This window comes from Lepus europaeus, chromosome 2 (assembly GCF_033115175.1).
Source record: "Lepus europaeus isolate LE1 chromosome 2, mLepTim1.pri, whole genome shotgun sequence".
In the NCBI taxonomy this organism is placed as follows: domain Eukaryota; kingdom Metazoa; phylum Chordata; class Mammalia; order Lagomorpha; family Leporidae; genus Lepus; species Lepus europaeus.
Genome location: NC_084828.1, coordinates 152,931,018 through 152,950,360, shown reverse-complemented (window position 1 = coordinate 152,950,360; position 19,343 = coordinate 152,931,018). Strand labels below are relative to the sequence as shown.

General features: G+C 38.1%; 1 protein-coding gene across 1 annotated transcript in view; it reads left to right on the top strand.

Moving 5' to 3' along the window:
• TBC1D5 (TBC1 domain family member 5) overlaps positions 1-19,343 on the top strand; it is a 625,580-nt gene that overhangs the window by 337,707 nt on the left and 268,530 nt on the right. Inside the window, exons 6-8 of the mRNA XM_062215140.1 lie at positions 16,518-16,626; positions 17,966-18,055; positions 18,149-18,223. Of these exons, the coding sequence (XP_062071124.1) occupies positions 16,518-16,626; positions 17,966-18,055; positions 18,149-18,223 (274 nt within the window). The remainder of the gene's footprint in view (positions 1-16,517; positions 16,627-17,965; positions 18,056-18,148; positions 18,224-19,343) is intronic.

Here is a 19,343-nt window from a genome sequence, read left to right as displayed (position 1 = left end):
AGATTTCAGTCGCAAGCCTGGGGCTGAGTTTCAAGCCTAAGGTCTGGACTTCCCTCTTCCCCAGACAGTAATTGTTTCTCTCTGGACTAGGCTGCCTGGAGCATGGGAAAGAGTGATGTAGTAAAAATTTCCTTCTTCCCCTTAAAAAAATAAATAAATAAAAATGATTGACTGATTTATTTGAAAGGCTGAGCATCAGACAGACCTATAATCCTCTGATTCACTCCTTAGATGGCCTCAACAGCTAGGTCTGGGCCAGACCAAAGCCAGGAGCCAGGAACTCCCTCCATATCCCACAGGGGTGTCAGGGGCCCAAGCATTTGGACCATCATCTGCTGCTGTTCCAGCTGCATTAGCACGGATCTGGATTGGGAAACAGTCACTTGAGACACTAACCTAAGCTCCCAGATCAGCTGTGATTTAACTCCCTGTGCCGCAGTGCCCCTTGTTGCCTTCTTCAGTGCCTTCTTATTAGAATGCTAAAAGGAGGCACTGTGGTCACCTTGCTTCCTTGGCTTTTGTGAAGGTGACTTAGGTTGTGAACAGCTATTCAAATTAATATCTGTGTTGGGAGATGTTCACCTGAATATCTTCCGCAGCAGCCATTTGGTCCTTCCCAGGGAGAAGTTTTCAAAGTACAGTTAGTTTAGCCTTTTGAATCTAGAAGTTAAATCATTTCTTAAACAAGAAAAAAAATACACATTAATGTATACTCTCTTGAACTGCTGAGTATATTTTAAAAATGATTTCAACTCTTGATAGTAAAGATTATTATGTATCTTTGTAAGTAAGCGATAACTTGAGAAGATGCAGGAAGTACCTTCCCATCATTTACATTTTTTTGGTTTAGTATCTCTTATATTCATATGTAAGATTGTCATATATCTCATTTAAATAATAAACAGTGGTTCAAAGTATTAGAGGAGAGAGTGATAGTGGGACACAAGCCTTCTTTGGGCAACAAGATTTAAAATTCAGAAATGTGGGTTCTAGTCAGACTCATACAAAAATTTTATTTTGTTGTGTTTAATAATATGGGCTGATTGGAATCAGTTCATCTGGCAGTTATACTACAGATAAGGGGGATCAACCTGAAACCTTCCCCTCTCCATGCCACCATCTGAAATCCCTAAGGCCTAGGTATTGTAATTATTTTTCCAGTTTCATGCCTTAGTAGGTAGCAGAGGAGGAAGCAGGGACTAGAATTAAGCTTTCTTTTCTGATAGCATTGCTTTCCTGACTTCATTTTGTTGCCTGCATTTTGTTGTGCATCTATAATTACATGATACAAACTTTGTAAGTTCTTAAGAATAAATACATGATTTAGGGAAGCAAGATGGGAAAAGCACAAGGAAGTGAGACAGAGTTGACATCTTAGCTCTGCCACTTACTAAACATATAACCCGAGGCAAGGCAACTAACCTCTCTGATTGCTAATTACCTCATCTGTAAAATGAGATTTTTAATAGCACCTATGTCATACAGTTGTAGTCACCTATAAATTGTGTGGAACCCCTGGCCCCATTACGTAACATGTAGTTAGTAGGTAACAAATTTTCTTTCTTCATATGTCCTTTCCCTCTAAAGTTTCCTTTAACTTTCAATCAACTTTTTCACCTGATAAATTTGACCCTTATCTCAAAAAGTTTTTTTTAAAAAAAATTATAGTTCTAAATTGGTAATAAATGAGTATTTTAAGAATCTGATTTATCTACAATTACCTGTAGCTTATAAAGAGTGGATTTTTATATAATCTGTTCTTATATTGAGTCTAACAATCTCATTATCAGATGTTCTTATTTCTAGTTTCTGTAATTGCTCCAGAAGCACCATACCTTGATAGTTATGACTTCAGGAAGCACAATGTGTGTGACCTTGTAGTTTTCAGAAACCATACACAAAATACTACCTTTTGTTGTAATCTCCACAGTGGAGACACTTTGGGGAGGAGAAAGAAACATTTTTGAATGATGAACATGTCTTCTTGACAAATGATAGTAGAACTGGTCAGTATCTATTTTTCTATATTGTATAATCTCTCTGAATTATATAATTGATTACTTAGGACTCTGAAATTATTACCTTCCATTTAAAAAAATTAGCTGAGTTTTGGATCTGTAGCCTTACATTAACTTATTTTTGCATTTATAGTCTTGAATTAACTAGCCAAGATGGTTTGACCCTACTGTTACAGTGTGAACTCCTTTCCTTCACAAACCACTTCAAGCCATTTTGATTATCTTCTGCCAGGCTGTAGGGGGAAAATTGTTCAAGCTTGTTTATTTACATTGTCAGCCATAAGCCCCATCATCCAAGGCGTGTCAGCGTTTATCTTTGAGTAAACAGGCATTCCTTTGAAACATAGAACCAGCTACTCTGAATCAGCCCCTTCCCCTACACAGACTTCTTCTTTTTTTTTTTTTTTTTTTTTTTTGCTGTCGCTGTATTCCAGGTTGAAATGCCTTCCTGTCAGTGTCGTGGGTCACTGTTGGTAATATATATTAGTGTGTTGTGTGTTGTAGGTGTGGTGGTAAAAATACATAACATCACTTACGTATTTGGTCAATACTACTGAAGTAATTTGAGGAAATATTGCATACATGTTCAAAAGTGGAGAATTTTTTTTTAAATTTACAAAAACTTCTGTATTTATTTACTAGCCTGCTTAATAGTAATATATTGAATTCCATTTAATTTTCATTATCTGATATTTGACTTCACAGCAGGTTGTTATACTCAAAAGTATGGTTTAAGGGATAAATTTTCAAAGAAATTTTATTAGAAATTGAATTTTAATATTTGTCTATTCTGTATACACATTGCCTTGCCTGTTGGGACACAGTGGCAGCAGTTAGTTTTCTTATTTATTTTGAATCCAGGGCTTTCAAGTACTTTTCAGAGCTCTGTCTCTCTGTCTCTCTCTCTCTACTCAAGAGAATCTATCTTCAGTCATTCTGCATATCTTTCTTGTACTTCCATTGTAGACAAGCCCCTGTGTTAAAACTAATAGACCCAAAGGGATGAACACACAAACTCCTCCTACCGTACTGCTCCTGTTTTAGCAGGAGAGAGAAGCTTAGAAATAACGAACGCAGCTGATAAGGGTGGTTACAGTGGAGGCTTTTATCAAGACTCTGGAAGAGACCAAGTGGGGTAATTGAAATTAAATGGTACTTAGGAGGAAGATCTGTTTGCTCAGCACTCTAGAGGGGCAGGACTTTGCAGGGAGATGAGTGACATGAACACAGTCTTCATTTTCTGCTCTTTAGGAATGCCTTCCTTTTGGTTTCTTCTGCAGTGTTAGAGTGGGCTAGATTTAGTTTTAGTCGATGACAAAATTGTACCTTACTGATAAAGATAGCTAATGTGACCCCACAAGATGGGTATTCACATAGCTGAGTATCTATTTCATGTGGTGACAGTGTTACTTTGGAGGAACTGCTATTTTGATAATATTGAAGTTTTAAATTAAGCTATATTCAAATCTTATCAAAATATTTAACTGAGAGTTGAAAATGAGATCACATACTATGTGAAATATTTGATAATGGGTATTATATGCCTAGATATATAAGGAACATCAGTAATATAGCCTTTATATTTAAAAAGATAACCTGTCACTGAGGAAAATGTTGAAATTTAAAATATGTCCCAGTATCATCTGCACATAGGGATATAGTTTTCATTCTAGGGTTATATGTACAGTGTTCAGAGACAGAGTAGTTGAGTCTGGTTGACATATTCTCAAACAGTTCCAAAGACTTTATTCTAATCAACCTGTTCAGATTAGGAAACTAATTCATGTGTGTGCCTTTTAGAAGCAAAACAGGATAGTTGCACACTCTGAACTCTCACTTCTTTTTAAAATGTGCTTCAAGTTCTTTTTTTTTTTTTTTTTTTGACAGGCAGAGTTAGACAGTGAGAGAGAGAGAGAGACAGAGAGAAAGGTCTTCCTTTTTTCATTGGTTCACCCCCACAAGGGGCCGCTACGGCTGTCACGTTGCAGCCAGCGTGCTGTGCTGATCCAAAGCGGCTGTCACGTTGCAGCCAGCGTGCTGTGCTGATCCAAAGCCAGGAGCCAGGTGCTTCCTCCTCATCTCCCATCCTCCACTGCACTCCGGGGCCACAGCAGAGAGCTGGCCTGGAAGAGGAGCAACCGGGACAGAATCCAGAGCCCCAGCTGGGACTAGAACCCCGGGTGCCGGCACCGCAGGTGGAGGAGTAGCCTAGTAAGCCATGGCGCTGGCCTCAAGTTCTTAAAGTTTTCTTGAACAGCACAATTCTGCTATCATAGAACTAGACACAGACTTCTTGTTCTTTGGATTTTCTTTAGTCCACAGTTAATAAGTTCACACTCTCCAAGGTAACTACTGTTTGCTCTACCCTTCCTCTGTGTTACCACACCTAGAACCTACTTAGCTCCTTTGTACTTTATAAGTCAAACTCTTTTTCCCATATGAGACATTTGAGAGAGGGTGGAAGGGAGTAGGAGAAATGAATAAAGCCAAAGTGGTTTGTTTAGTGTTTTTACTACTGCCCCTGTTTGTCCTATGCCATCAGGGCTGCTGCTGGATTCTGAAGGAGCACCATTTTCCTGCCTCTATATCCCTGGATGCCATTTCTAATCAGAGTATTTTATTTATTCAGTTGAGAGGCAGAGACAGAAAGAGACAGAGGCAGAGACAGAAAGAGAATTCCCATCTACTGGTTCACTCCCCAAATGACTGTCATGGCCGGAAACAAAGGCAGGAGCTAGGAATCCAATCCAAGTCTCTTGCATGTGTGTGTATAACCAAGTAATTTTTTCATCGCTACCTAATTGTACTACCTTAAAAGGCTCTATAGAAAAATGAGATTTTTTTGGTGCTAAACCTCAATTTTCTGATAATATTTCTGGAAACATCTGTTTGGTTCATATAAAGATATCTGTGGTCATATAATTAAATTTTATGACATTCATTTGGGGAATACTCAAATTATTAGAAATATGGATAACACAATAGCAAATTTAATATACCAAAGGTAAAATCAGGACCAGATTTAGGTTCTGTTAAAGTATTTGAACTTTAAAATAGTGTAAAAATTTCGCAGAAGGGTCACTTATAGCTAACATTAGACTTTTGATAAAAATTTAATTTGGAAAAGGAAATAATAAGAAAATGGTTAATCTTTCATTGTGATTTGAAGAAACTATTTTTTAAAAATTAGTAAGAAAAATACTACTCCTGGGACTGGCACTGTGGTACACCTGGTTAAACTGCTGCATATGGCACCGGCATCCCATTTGGGCACCAGTTCAGATCCTGGCTGCTCCAACTCTGATCCACGTCTAGCTAATGCTCCTGGGAAAGATGGTGCAGTGGAAGATGGCTCAAGTGCTTATGCCCTTGCACCCATGCAGAAGACCCAGATGAAGTTCCTGGTTCATGGCTTTAGCATGGACCAGCCCCAGCCAATGCAGCCATTTGGAGAGTGAACCAGCAGATGGAAGATATCCTCCCCCCTCCCCCCCCCCCGTCTCTCCCTCTTTCTCTTCCTATGCCTTTCAAATAAGTAGACCTTTTTTAAAAAAGAATGGAAAAATATTCCTCTCACTGGAGTACCAATGTTCATGAGAAACAGACAGGACTGAAGTCAGATATCCACACCACTGATTTCTGTGCTAGGTCAAGTGGTGCGATGTCTCCCCCAACACTTTCCCTCACTACAGTGCTCTGTATTATAGAAGGGTTTCCTCCACTTTTCTTTGGATATGCTTTAATAACATGTGTTACTTAAAGGTCACATTTCTAATAGCACAGCAGGTTAAGCCACCCCTTGAGATGCCCACATTTGTATCAGAGTGCCTGAGGTCAGGTTCTGCCTCTGCTTCTAATCCAGCTTCTTGCCAATGCACACACTAAGAGGCAGCAGTTGATGGCTCAAGTGCTTTCCTGCCACCTATGTGGAAAACCTAGATGGAGTTCTTGGCTTCTGGCTTCAGCCTGGCCCATCCCATGAGTTGTGATCATTTGGGCAGTGAACCAGTAGATAAATCATCTCTCTTTTGCCACTCAGCCTTTCAAATAAAATAAATAAGCCATTTTAAATTCTAATAGCTCTAACCAACCAGAATATAATCAGAAACTTATAAATAGAGGAGAAATATTTGAATGGCTGAAAGGTCTATTGATTAAAGTATATTTCATCACAGGAAGGCCTTATCAATCAATCCTATTTTCTTCCAGTCTCATTTCTCCTTTTATTTAAATTTAAGAAGATGATAGTTTATGATGTTGAAATAGACTGAAATATGTACTAAGTGTAAAGTCTGAGCAAATGACGAAGGTGTATAGGTTTGATAATTCTAAAAGCTAGTGTACAGTAGCCTCCTCTTACTCCCTAGTACATTCTAAGACCTCAGGAGTGTTGTGTGCATCAGTAGATGCATGAAACCACAGAAAATTAATCTTTTGCCTCCCAACTAAGTCCTTACTATCACACACTATGGCTGAAACGTCTGTAATTTTAGGCACAAGGCTAAAACTAGCGTGACATTCCTTTTCTTCCCTCACAAGATCACAGATCAAAGGTTCATCCCTAATGTAGGTCAACCTCAGGGTATTTTTTTATTAAGTCAAACTGTTTCACCTTTTTAGTTTGCTTTTCTGTGAGATTACCTGAATTGCCACATCACTGCTCTTGTGCTTTGAAATCATTATTAAACAGAATAAAGTTTCCTGAGCACAAGCATTATGACTCCCCAACAGCCGATCTGATGACTGAAATGGCTCCCAAGTGGCTAATGGGTGGTAGTGTGCACAGCATGGATGCACTGGGCAAGACAGCAAAATGGTGTAAGATTTCATCACACTACTCATAACCACGTACAGTTTACACCTCTGAAATTGTTCATTTCTGGAATTTTCCATTTAATATTTTTGGATCCTTGTTGACCAGGCATAACAAGCCATAGAAAGCTAAACTGCAGATAAGGGGAAACTATGGTATGAGCATTAAATAGATTGGGTACAGGTAACCTCGATGAGCATAAGAGAAATGCCTCTGAAAATAGAATGGAGAGGTGTACAGAAAAAAACATTATTTAATGTAAGGATACATAGCTGTGTATCTTCCAAATGTACTCCACACGTGAACAAAAATAACTTTTAAGTTTTAGAATGTATTGGTACTCTGAACATTTTTGTGTAGAGGGGAAAACATCACTTCTGTGTGGCATTCATTGGTGTTTCATCATGCCAGATAGTCGAGAAATTACTATATGTAAGCATTTTTTTAATTAATGGAGTGTTAAAAATTATAATAAAAATCTGAAATCCTAAAGTTTCAGTTGTGAATGCATTTTATATTTCACATGAAGGATGTTCAACCAGTAAAGTCTATGCAGATCTTCCAAAATCTAAAAAATTGGAAGCACTTCTGAATCCTAACCGTTTTGGATAAGGGATGTTCACCTTGTAATGATTTCTAGTGAATTTTTTTAGGAGGCTTAGGTGGTGATATACATCTTCAGAAGCCTGTGTGAATAGTTTATTCAAATACGTTAATCTCAACAAATTTGAAGTCCATAATTGACCTTAAACTGAAGTTTATCACATGACCCTTTTATTTTCTTTTTAACTTGTCCTTTCTTGGTTCTTTTAGACAATCTGTTGCAGAGTCTGGTTATATCCATATCTGGGTCAGGGTCTTTCCAGCTTTGCCCACCACCGGCACCTAATAGAACTAACACTGTTGCCACTGAAGATAGACTTTCTTCACTTTCGCATGTGTATGTGAGAAGAGTTTGGTGAGAGGAGGCAATGGCCTGAGGGTGGTGGTGGTGATAGAAATACCATGGGAAAAGGCAATGAGAGAGACAGGAAAGAATAAGAAACTACTACATATATATCTGATAGTTCTTACTGGTGCCACTATGCACTTAGAGTTACAACATACTGTGTTAAAGCATCTTTTAAGGAATTACCTTGATTTATTTGACCACATGTATTAGTTAACTTCAAAAAAAGTTTTTTAAAATTGATTTGTATTTAGTCACACAGAAACACACACACACAGGGAGAGAGAGAGAGAGAGAGAGAGAGAGAGAGAGAAAGCTTAGATCCCCTAGTTGGTTCCCCACATGCCACAGTGGCCGTCAGGCCTTCCAGACACTGGAGCTAAGAACCAATTCAGGTCCCCTCCTAGGTGGCAGGAACCCAACTACTTGAGCTATCACCTGCTGCATCCCAGAATGTACATTAGCAGGAAGCTAGAAATGGGAGTGGAACTAAGATTCAGATCAGACACTGATATGGGATGTGGGCATGTTAACTGGCTTTTTAACCACCAGGTCAAATGTCTGACTCCTTTTACTTTTAATGTTTGTTTTCTTTCTCCAGTTGTACTGCATGTGAGTATGTATCCTGTGTATATTTATCTTTATATTCCTTGAAATTTAATAGTTTTGCTTTAAACCCACGTGTGTGTGTGTGTGTGTGTTTGTGTATTATCAGTGTTAAAACATTTTGAGCTTCACTGTCCAATATGGGAACTATTAGCCATATAAATTTTGATTTAAATTAATTAAAATCAAATATGTGATTCTTCAGCTGCATTAGCCATATTTCAACTTGTTAGTTACTGTGTGATGAGTGGTTACTGTTTTGGACAGTTAGTTATAGAACATTTCTGTAATCTCAGAAAATTTTGTTGGATAGTGATGATGTAGAACTTGTACTATGGATGATGGATTCACTTAAAATATAACTCATTTTCATCTTTAAAAAGAAAGTATTTTTCACAAACATATATTTCTATTTGTATGATATCCCATAAGTCCATCTAGTGTTGGAAAACATGCTTTAAGAGATAAGATGAGGGCCAGCATTATGGCGCAGTGTGTTAAGCCACCACCTGTGACCCCAGCACCCTAATCCAGGGCAGGTTTGAGTCCCAGATACTCTGCCCCCAACCCAGCTTCCTGCTAATGCCCCCTGGGGAAAGCAGCGGAGGATGGCCAAGATTTCCAGGCTCCTGGTTTGGGCCTTGCTCAGCCCTGGCTGTTGGGACCATTTAGGAGGTGAGCTGGTAGAAAGAAGATCTCCCTGTGTCTCTCTCTCTCTCAGTGACTCTACCTTTCAAATAAATAAAATGTCTTTTTTAAAAAAGAGAGTGATAAAATGACCTATTAATTAGGACTTGGGATTTTACTAAATAAATGCCTATTTTTAAATTCCTGGAAAATAATTTGTTCTTGAATGTGTAAGTATTTCCTTTTCAGTACTACTTACATTAGAAACTGTGTGGCCAATTCTTTAACTTCTTATAGAAAGTTAGACATCAGGCTTATGCTGTTTATCCTACATACCAACGTAAATGAGGTAGGATGGCAGTAAGAAGAGAGTGGGGGAGATATGCGGAGAAACGTCTCAAAGAGGGAATTTTTCCTGACGTATTAATTATATCAGAAATACCATAAGGGGCAAGTATTTAGCTGGAAGTTAAGATGCCTACATCTCACATAGCTTTGATCCCTAGCTCCAGCTCCCGATTCCAGCTTCTAGCCAAGGTGCACCCTGGAAGACAGTGGTGATGCCCAAAGTACTTGAGTCCCTACCAAACATATTTTAGCTGTGGATTGAGTTCCCGACTACCAGCTTTGGCCTGGCCCAGGCCTGGCTGTTGCAGGCATTTGGGGAATAGACTACTGGATGGGACCTCTCTTTTTCTATCTCTGTTTCGCCCTATATCTCTCTGTCTCTCAAGTAAATAAAAAACAATAATCAAAAGAAACCGCAGAACTCAGAATAGAAAATTTATTCACTCCAGATAATTTCACAGAGATTTCCTGGTACAGGGTCCTTTCCTCACCTCATTCCTAATGTTGATCCTGTTTTTAAAAAATAACATGATGCCCTATTATATATTACATTTTTATAAAATTAAAAACAAGGTAAGAAATTTTTCATAAAGTTAAACTTATGCAGATTTTCTTGATTATTTTTATAAAAGTATAATTGAATTTCCCTACTTTAATGTGACTTTAGAGGCTGCTAAACTTTATTTTTGAAGGGAATACTACATGTTTTTGTACAAAATCAGACATTACATCTTACTGTCCATGAGGTTTTTTTTATTTATTCAGTTCTTTATGTCCTTCTGGATATGGAGGTGGAATCTCGGGATTTCTCAATTCAAACCTTAACCTAAAGTCGTTGTAACTTTAGCAGTCAGTCCCTCATGCAGTGAAGTGTTCTTTGCTTTTGTTTCGGTGGGGCCTCATCATATGGGAACATATTTTATCAAGACATACGAAGAAATCCATTTTAGGCTGCTGGATAATTGTGCATTCTGTTTTTATATGTATTTATAACTGTGTAAGTGATGTGCCCTGATGTTTCATTATGGAGGGAAAAAAGCTTTAAATAAAAGTAAGTTTTAAAAATTCCTGGTACAGGAAGCAAAAAAGCCAGTACAGTTTCTAATTGCCTTGTAGAGACTCTGAGTTCCCTCATTACCTGTGATTTAAGCTAAAAATGAGGTAATTACAGATAACATCAGTGTTTATCTGGTTGATCTTGGCACCTGCAGTCCTAACGTTGTAGCTTACCCATATCTGGTGCCACACTTTACAGTCTGATGCTGACATACTTAATTTACACTTCTCATATTTCCATTAATTTTAAGTTAGATATTCCTTCGTCTATTTGAATATTATTTTTAAAATCGTACCTTTAAAATGGTATAAAAGTATTTACTCTTCTATATGAAATATTGGAATGATGGAATATTGGAATAATTTTTTGCTAGAATTCTTTCACTAATATATTTTATAAAGATTAAAAACATTCAGAAATTTACTGTCTCACTTTTTCTTTGCATTTGATAAAATGAGTGTGACATGATTAATACAGTGGTTTGGAAGTGTATAAATGAACCTTTTAGTATCCAGTTCAGCCGGCTGACCTTTGGCTTCCTCAGCTTCAGATACTCCACCCATCTGCCTGTGACTGAGTCCTGCTTAAAGGTCACTTTCATCCTGCCCTGGCCTTTTCTGTTTTCTCTCTACTGATCTCAGTGAGATGAGCGTGACTGGTTGGCTGGCTGACTTTTTAACTGTGGGATTGGCTCTGAGAGCTCCCTTTGCCACACTGTCCTCTTAGCAATGGGTTCTCACAGCCAGGATCTGTCCCCCGTCTCTCTCTGTAGCTTGCTGAGCTTCCCGTAATGCTGATCTCGTCTGTTAAACACTCACTAACGTCATCATCAGTAGAAGCCCAGTATCTCTCCTTAATCAAGTGTTGGAGATCTTCAGTGCTAGACTGTATGACGTCGTCTTTACACTCTTTGCCAGGATTGTAGTTTTTTGACTTTCTTAAGTTAGATCCATAAAGACATTGATTCCTGTCCAAAAGATACCCAGAATTAGGATGGAAACTATCATATAAGATACAGTATAATTTTCTGTAACGTATTATCACATTTGGAACAATAATTCAAATATTTTCTATTCCTATATTAGTACACTATTTAGTCATTTATACATCATTTGTTTTTAAAACAATTAAATTTAGAAAGTACTAACTAGTCTCATATCAATTTATGTTCATATCTTTGGAAAATATTACATTAATATAATTAGGCATATATATCCCTTTGTAATCATCAGCTACATTTCCTTATTATTTATATGTATTCATTGCATAGTCTAGTGGATTTCCATGTCATAGAAAACTCTTGCAGGAAGTGGAGCTGTCTGAACAGGTCTTCTTAAGGAGGAGGGCATCAGCTGCTGCTGCGAAAGTTTGATTCCCTGAGAAATGAAGGTGGCACTCACGGCCATTGTTTGTAGTCAGGCACAGTGTCACAGTGTTCCTTTTGAGAGTCCTTCTCAACATGGTGCTTCCATGACAGCCTCTGGTCCATTAGCATCAGTGTAGAAATGAAACCTCATAGGGTGCCTCTCCAAACTTGGGTGCTGATTGTTTTCAGGGACCCGTACCTGCAAGGTAGAATAGCTACCGCTAGACGGCACTCCAGCCTTTAAAAGGAATCCTTAAATGCCCATCCCTCTAAACTGTTCCATTCAAGGCTTTTGCACACCTAAATGACCCAGGTTATGAACCCTCACAACAGCTGTTGTTAACCTACCTTCACAGTGAGACTGGTGAAAACTTATCCCTATGACCTTAGATGTGGTACTCCAAAATGAATTTTCTGAACTTTAGTTTCCTCATTTGGAAAGAAGATTAAAAACACTCTCTGGGAAGGTTATTGTAGAGGGTAGAGGTGATTTATGTAAAATATTTTTTCATAAATAGATTTTTTGGCATTTTAATGACACCATTGTTAGAGTTTTGCTATTTATTTGTGCTCGCTCTCGCTCTCTCTCTCTCTTTCACTTCCTTCCTCCCTCCCTCCCACACACTCTTTTTCTTCACATACCTCTATTGTGAGTATTCAAAAAATTCATGAAAAAATGTGTCTAAAGAAAGAACTATGCATAAATTTTGAAATTTTTGCACCGAAATAAACTTGTCCTTTTAAACAAAAAGATATATTTACTTACTTACTTACTTGCTTGCTTGCTTACTTACTTACTTACTTGAAAGAGTTGCAGAGAGAGAGAGATCTTCCATCTGCTGGTTCACTTCCAAGATGGCTGCAATGTCCAGTGTTGAGCCAGGCTGAAGCCAGAAGCCAGAAGCTTCTTCCTGCTCTCCTCCATGGGTACAGGGGCCCAAGGACTTGAGCCATCCTCCACTGCTTTCCCAGGCACATTAGCAGAGATCTGGATTGAATGTGGAGAAGCCAGGACATGAACCAGCTCCCATATGGGATGCCCACATCATGAGTGGCAGCTTTACCTGCTGTGCCACACCGGCCCCTAAATTTGTCTTTTAATACTATTTTCCATGAACTTTTTGAAGTGTGAACTTTTTGAAGTGTATATATATATGTGTGTGTGTGTGTGTTTATATGACAAAATTTAGCAATTCCTTTTCTTTCTATTTTGTTAATTAAGCTGAAAAATTCCACAGCTGACTCTTTGATATTCCCCATTCTTTGTCCATGTGTTACTGAAGTTCAGGAGAAGGCCCACTATTCATTTTATGATGTAAGAAGCTTCTATTTGGGCCTAGCTCCTCTAGAAGTGCTAAACCTTTCAGCATTTTTCCTTCTGGGGTCTGCGTAACCGCTAATAGCTTGGGATGTTCCTAAGGTGCTGCAATTATTTTATAACTTCAATTTTAATTTTGAAGTATGAAACCATTTTTCTCTCCTCTCTACTTATTAGAGTACTTTGTATCAATCATATTATTTGTTTATACATCCATTGTTCCACTCCCTTCACTTAATCCTTTAAAAAAAAAAAAAAAAAACCTCTATGAATGCTAAGGACATAGCAGGTACTTAATAAATGTTTATTTACCACGTGTCACAATTTATTGATGAAATACTATTCCATGTTAGGGAAAGACAATGAGTAGATTGTCTTGTGGCCTTTCTGCTCCCCTGTTGTTAGAGCTCTTCATCAGTGTGAGATGTTATGCCTTAATTAGAACTGTAAGTACCCATGAATACATTTAAATGATTGTAAATTTCAGAGATAATGTTTCCAATTCACATGCCTTAGTCTCCTTTTCTCTGTACCAACACTGTAATCAAGGTACAGGGTCTTATTTAAGCTAACAAATAATTATCCTTCATTACATAAGTAGTGTGTAACTTGACCTTAAAAGCCTGCTTAACTTGACAAGATGGCAATGAATTTAGCCACCAGCTGTGCCTACATGTACTTCCATAGTTTCTCGGTACCTGTGACTAGGTCTTTATTTTGGAAGCCTGAGGGAGTCCTTCATATTCCGACTAGTATCCAGAATTATTAGTGTTTTCAGGCCATAGCACTGCAAGATTTCACATGAATTTCTGTTGGAACTCAAAATACTTTTGAATCTGTGCCTTTTGTTCCTTTTGTCCATAGACCTACAGGTATTCATGCATTCCTGAGATGTGTTCCTCTGATGTGCTTATGTGCCGATTGCTCATCCTGTCTAAATTATTACCAAAAACTGGATGAGAAAAAAACTTCAACAATATGATATTTGAGTGTATATGAAATTGTTTAGAAGTAGAAAATATTTAAAGTGCTATAAGTAATCCAAATGATTTAAGATGGTTAAAAAGAAAACAAACCAAGATTTCAGTGAATATTTCTTTGACCTTAGAGTGATTAAAGGTTTCTTAACAATAGAGAAAGCAACAAGAGAACATAAAGTTACATGTAAATTATACATGAATTAAAAGCCTCCAATGTTTTGAAAATCTAGACAGTTTGATAAAAAAAAATTCTAGCTGATAAACGTGTGATGTCTTTGATGTATGAAGAACTTTCCTCTTGGATCAATAAGGTATACTAAAATAGAAGCAATATTATAATTATTATTAAAAACAATGCTAATTTTTTAAAAGCTTTATTTGTTTATTTGAAAGGCAGAGTTACAGAGAGAGGGAGAGAGAGTGAGAAAGAGATCATCCATTGGGTGGTTCACTCCCCAAATGGCCACAAGACCAGGGCAGGGCCAGGCTGAAGCCAGGAGCCAGGAGCTTCGAGCTTCCAGGTCTCCCACATGGCTGCAGGGGCCCAAACACTTGGGCCATCCTCTTCTGCTTTCTCAGGCCATCAGCAGGGAGCTGTACCTGAAGTGGAACAGCCAGAATAAGAACTGACACCCATATGGGATGCTGGCATTATAGATGATAGTTTTACAGGCTATGTCACAACACCAACCCTCATCAACAATATTAATTTTTAAAAACATTTTGTGTTGGATATCCTTCTCCAGACTTTTCATATATTCTTTTAGCTTTCATTATAATTCTTTGAATAGATGCTATTACTCCATTTCACAGTTGAAGAAATTAAGATGCTGTTATTACTGCAGTTCACATGGGAGGCTGAGTAACTTGTTTTTGCTGCAACAGCTAGTAAATTGTGTAGTGTTCTTAACTGTAGGACTGGTTTTGTTGATTCTGGAGTGTGGCTCTGTTTTCCATGCTCTTAACCATTATCCTGTACTGCCTAAAATGGGCAAAGGACAAGAAAGGAAGTTTTTAAAAGATGAGATAAAATGACTCCAAAAGCATGAGCCTTTTGCAGTTTCACTAATAAATGCAAATTAAAATTAAAATACAGTGTTTTTTCTTGCTAAGAGGATGATAACAATAAGAAATTCTTGTGGCATGGTGGTAGAAATGCGTGCATTTCAGCATGGGGTTAGAATGTGTGTCCCTGTTGGCAGAACAGATATGATTGAGGATAGATGTTCCAGGTTAAGGCTGGAAATCCTGCTGTTGCCAGTAGGGAGTGGGCCATTGTCTTTGGTCGCACTTCTGGAGGTCAGATTTTTGAGCTTCTAGTGTTCAGTCAGTTATATTCACGGCTGTTAGCATAGTATGCAAGATTATCCTTTCCCCAGATGAATAGGGTCTGGTGGGTGTGACTGCATGTACATGTGTACAAGATGACTAAAGGTGCTTGCTTTTCAGCAAGTCTCTCAAGATATTGTTGCCAGGGTTTCAGCATTGATGATAAATTTTAAATTATAGGCTTATTCATGGCATGATGGAATTTGAGAGAAAATTCGTAAAGCTGATCTTACTTGCCTCCACTGTTGACAAATGATTCTTAATGTCTGATTTGGTGCAGAATGCAGGGAATATAGGTCTAATTCCTTTATTCAAACTCAGTAAATGGTTTGGGACAATTAATTTCCAATTGTTTCCCAGTAGAGCAGATTTACTTGTATATTAATGAGGCACAGGTGTTAGGCCCCTGGTGTCTGCATGCCTGGGAGGCATATTTCAGTTGTTTATCTACTCAGCCATAGGTACTGCAAGGTATTCAGGCTTGCCTTTAACAGTTTTTACAGTGAGGCTTTTTAATTTTTTGATGCTTTTTTCAAATTTGCCCGCACCTGTTAAAATTTTAAAACTGATCATGTAGAAAGAAGTTGCAGAGATTTCAATAGTGAATAGCAGTAGCAGCTAAAGAAAGTAGTCTTATAATACTTAAGTGCCCAGCCTAACATGAAAGAGAAACAGGTTTATCTACACGAATATTTCATGTGAGAATTCAGTGTAATCAACAATTCACCTTTTTGTGTGTATTTTTTGAGGAAATATGTCGTTGGCAGTCAAGTATTTATTTGGAGTCAAGTATTTATATTAATATTCATTTTTTTGTTTATTCACTGAACTGCACTACCAGCATTTTAGTGGAGATGGAATAGCCTCCTTAGACATTATGAATTTCAGTCGCTGGCATAATTATAGCTATCTACATATTCATTAAATCTACAGAAGAACTGTGTCCAAAAAGACAGCCATGCATTCAGAAACAGTACACAACTAAATATACACGTTTTAAAAGTTCCGTTTCTTAGACTTGTTTAAAATTAATTTCCTGTAGCATTCCTCTCTAAGCAGAAGAATTCTAACAAAGGGATTCCCGTGCTTTGGTTTCTTTCCTGTAGGAAAGAATGGGAAGAACTATTTGTAAACAACAATTACTTGGCAACAATAAGGCAGAAGGGGATTAATGGGCAGCTGAGAAGCAGCAGGTTCCGCAGCATTTGCTGGAAGGTAAGAAGAAAATATTTATTTACAGTTTGTGATTGCAATAGATCAACACATTACCTGATGCCCTGGAAGATTACCCATGAAGGGGATCGCTGAATTTTCCAAGAGACTTCACTCCCAGTGTTTGGCCATTCCTGTTTATCTTTCACAGGACATTTCCTAATGAGATTGAACCACCTTTAGTCCTGAGTAACTGGTGATGATAAAGCAATTATTTGAAATAACTATCTTTTCTTCTTTGGATGGTGCAAAAATCAGAGCAACACTTCTGTGTTCTCCAGAAATGTTTGCAGAAATTCTTGAGCTGGGCAGGAAAGGGAGGGGGCAATTAGCTTTCAGGGTCTTACTGTATGAAGTACCATCATTTAGTCATCCTCGCTTTTCTTTTCATAAATAGAGGATCGAAAGAATTTTTCACATTTCTTTTGTTTAAAAGCACAGAAGTCAAGGCAACAACGAGAAGTAGAAGGAAACTGGGTTAGTGTCTTGGAAGGAAAGAGCCTGTGGTTACCAAAACTGGTAATGATAATCAGCAGCTATTTTTTTTAATTGCTTTGAAATAGTATCCCCCTTTGTTCTCCAAAAATGAATTAATTGGGATTTAGACTGGTTTCTAAAATGACTTCTACTGAAAGTTTTTAGGATTATCTGCATAAATTGAGCATACTGTGTCTGTGCAAGTAAAGACAGTAAGAAATGCATGATATATGGGACAGTTTTAGATTTAATAATTTAGATTTAATAATTAAAATACATTTTTCTTCTGTTATATGCAGCAGTAAAGGCAGGAGACCTGCTGCTAAAATATTTGTATACAAATATTTGTATACCACCCCCATTCCCTGTTGTTTAACTTTTAGTATTCTTCATTTGCTAAAAATAAACCCAAATCCAGATTGATTTTAATGTTTTATTAAACTAAATTAAATCAGATTTGTCTTTTTAAGAGTGCTTGTTTTCTAAGCTGATTGCCAGTTATAAATTACATTTTTGTTGTTATAAGAGGAATCACTTCGCCTTGCAGACTGTGACCTCTGTCCTCACACTGTTTTTCTCTACTCTTGACCTGTTTGTTTTAAAACAGAGCCTTATACCTAGAGTTGATTCACTGGACCTTGTGCTTCTTAATAACCCCTGCCACTTCCACTAACACTGAAATCATACTCAAGTATGATTCAAACCTCAGTAAATTTTTCTTTATTTTTAATATAAATGTGGAGAGGGTTTTGACATGAGACATCATAAATATCATAGCTCTTTTCAATTTTTAGGTGACTGACTTTGGCCTAGTTTCACATTTTATTATGATTTGTATGAAGATTTTGTTTTTTTTTCTTGACAGCTATTTCTTTGTGTTCTTCCTCAAGATAAAAGTCAATGGATAAGTAGAATTAAAGAATTAAGAGCATGGTATAGCAACATTAAAGAAATAGTAAGTAAATAGTAAATTTAATTGATGTAATTGTTTTCTTGTGTATTCTGTATGGGTCAGAGTCTCTGATCTTCGTGTTTTTTTCTTCCCCAGCATATCACAAACCCAAGGAAGGTTGTTGGCCAGCAGGATTTGATGATCAATAATCCCCTTTCACAGGATGAAGGGGTAAAGTTTGTATTCATCTCTCAGCCTCTTTTAGCTGTAGGAAAAGGCCAGTGTGGCCAGTTATCAGTCGTTCTGAAAACTGTATTTCATGTCAGCTGTCTTCTTACTGCACATACGGTAATGCTAAAACCTGACGGAAATTGCCCGACGGTGTTCTGTAGGAGGTGTAGGAGCTCTTTCTGCGGAAAGGCACCGAGAGATGTCCCAGGGGTCTAGGAGAAGGAAGGGTAACAGGCGAGCGTGAAGATGATGCCAGAGCCAGGTTGCCAAGGCAGCAGGGGACAGGGCGGCTGAGGACAGACAAGGGTTCATCTTGAAGGCCTAACTCCCAGGGAGAAAGAAGTAAATATGGAGGAAGAAAAAAATACAGGGAAAAGATCAGGCCTACCTCTACTCATATTCCAGGGAAGACTGGAGTCTACTTTCAAGATACTGTGTAACTTCTTGAATTGCTGCTGCTCTGATTTCTATTTACCTGAAAAAGGGGAGGGGAAAGTTTCTCTTTAATATATATATCCTCCCATTATGTATATGATTAGCATAATTCGGTCCTCGGTACAGCAGCATAAAATATCAAGTAACTTTTTTTTTTAAGATTTATTTATTTGAAAGAATTACACAGAGAGAGGAGAGGCAGAGAGAGAGAAAGAAAGAGAGAGAAAGAGAAGTCTCCCATCTGCTGGTTCACTCCCCAATTGGCTGCAACAGGTAGAGCTGCGCTGATCTGAAGCCAGGAGCCAGAAGCTACCTCCCAGTCTTCCCACATAGGTGCAGGGGCCCAAAAACTCAGGCCATCTTCTACTGCTTTCCCAGGCCATAGCAGAGAACTGGATCAAAAGTGGAGCAGACAGGACTTGAATTGGCACCCATATGAGATGCCTGCACTGCAGGCAGTGGCTTTACCCGCTACACCACAGCACCAGCAAGTAATTTTTAAAACTTTCCTTAAATTCACATTTTAAAATGTACATAGGGCCGGCGCCACGGCTCACTAGGCTAATCCTTCGCCTGAGGCACTGGCACCCCAGGTTCTAGTCCTGGTTGGGGCGCCGGATTCGGTCCCGGTCGCTCCTCTTTCAGTCCAGCTCTCTGCTGTGGCCCAGGAGTGCAATGGGGAGGA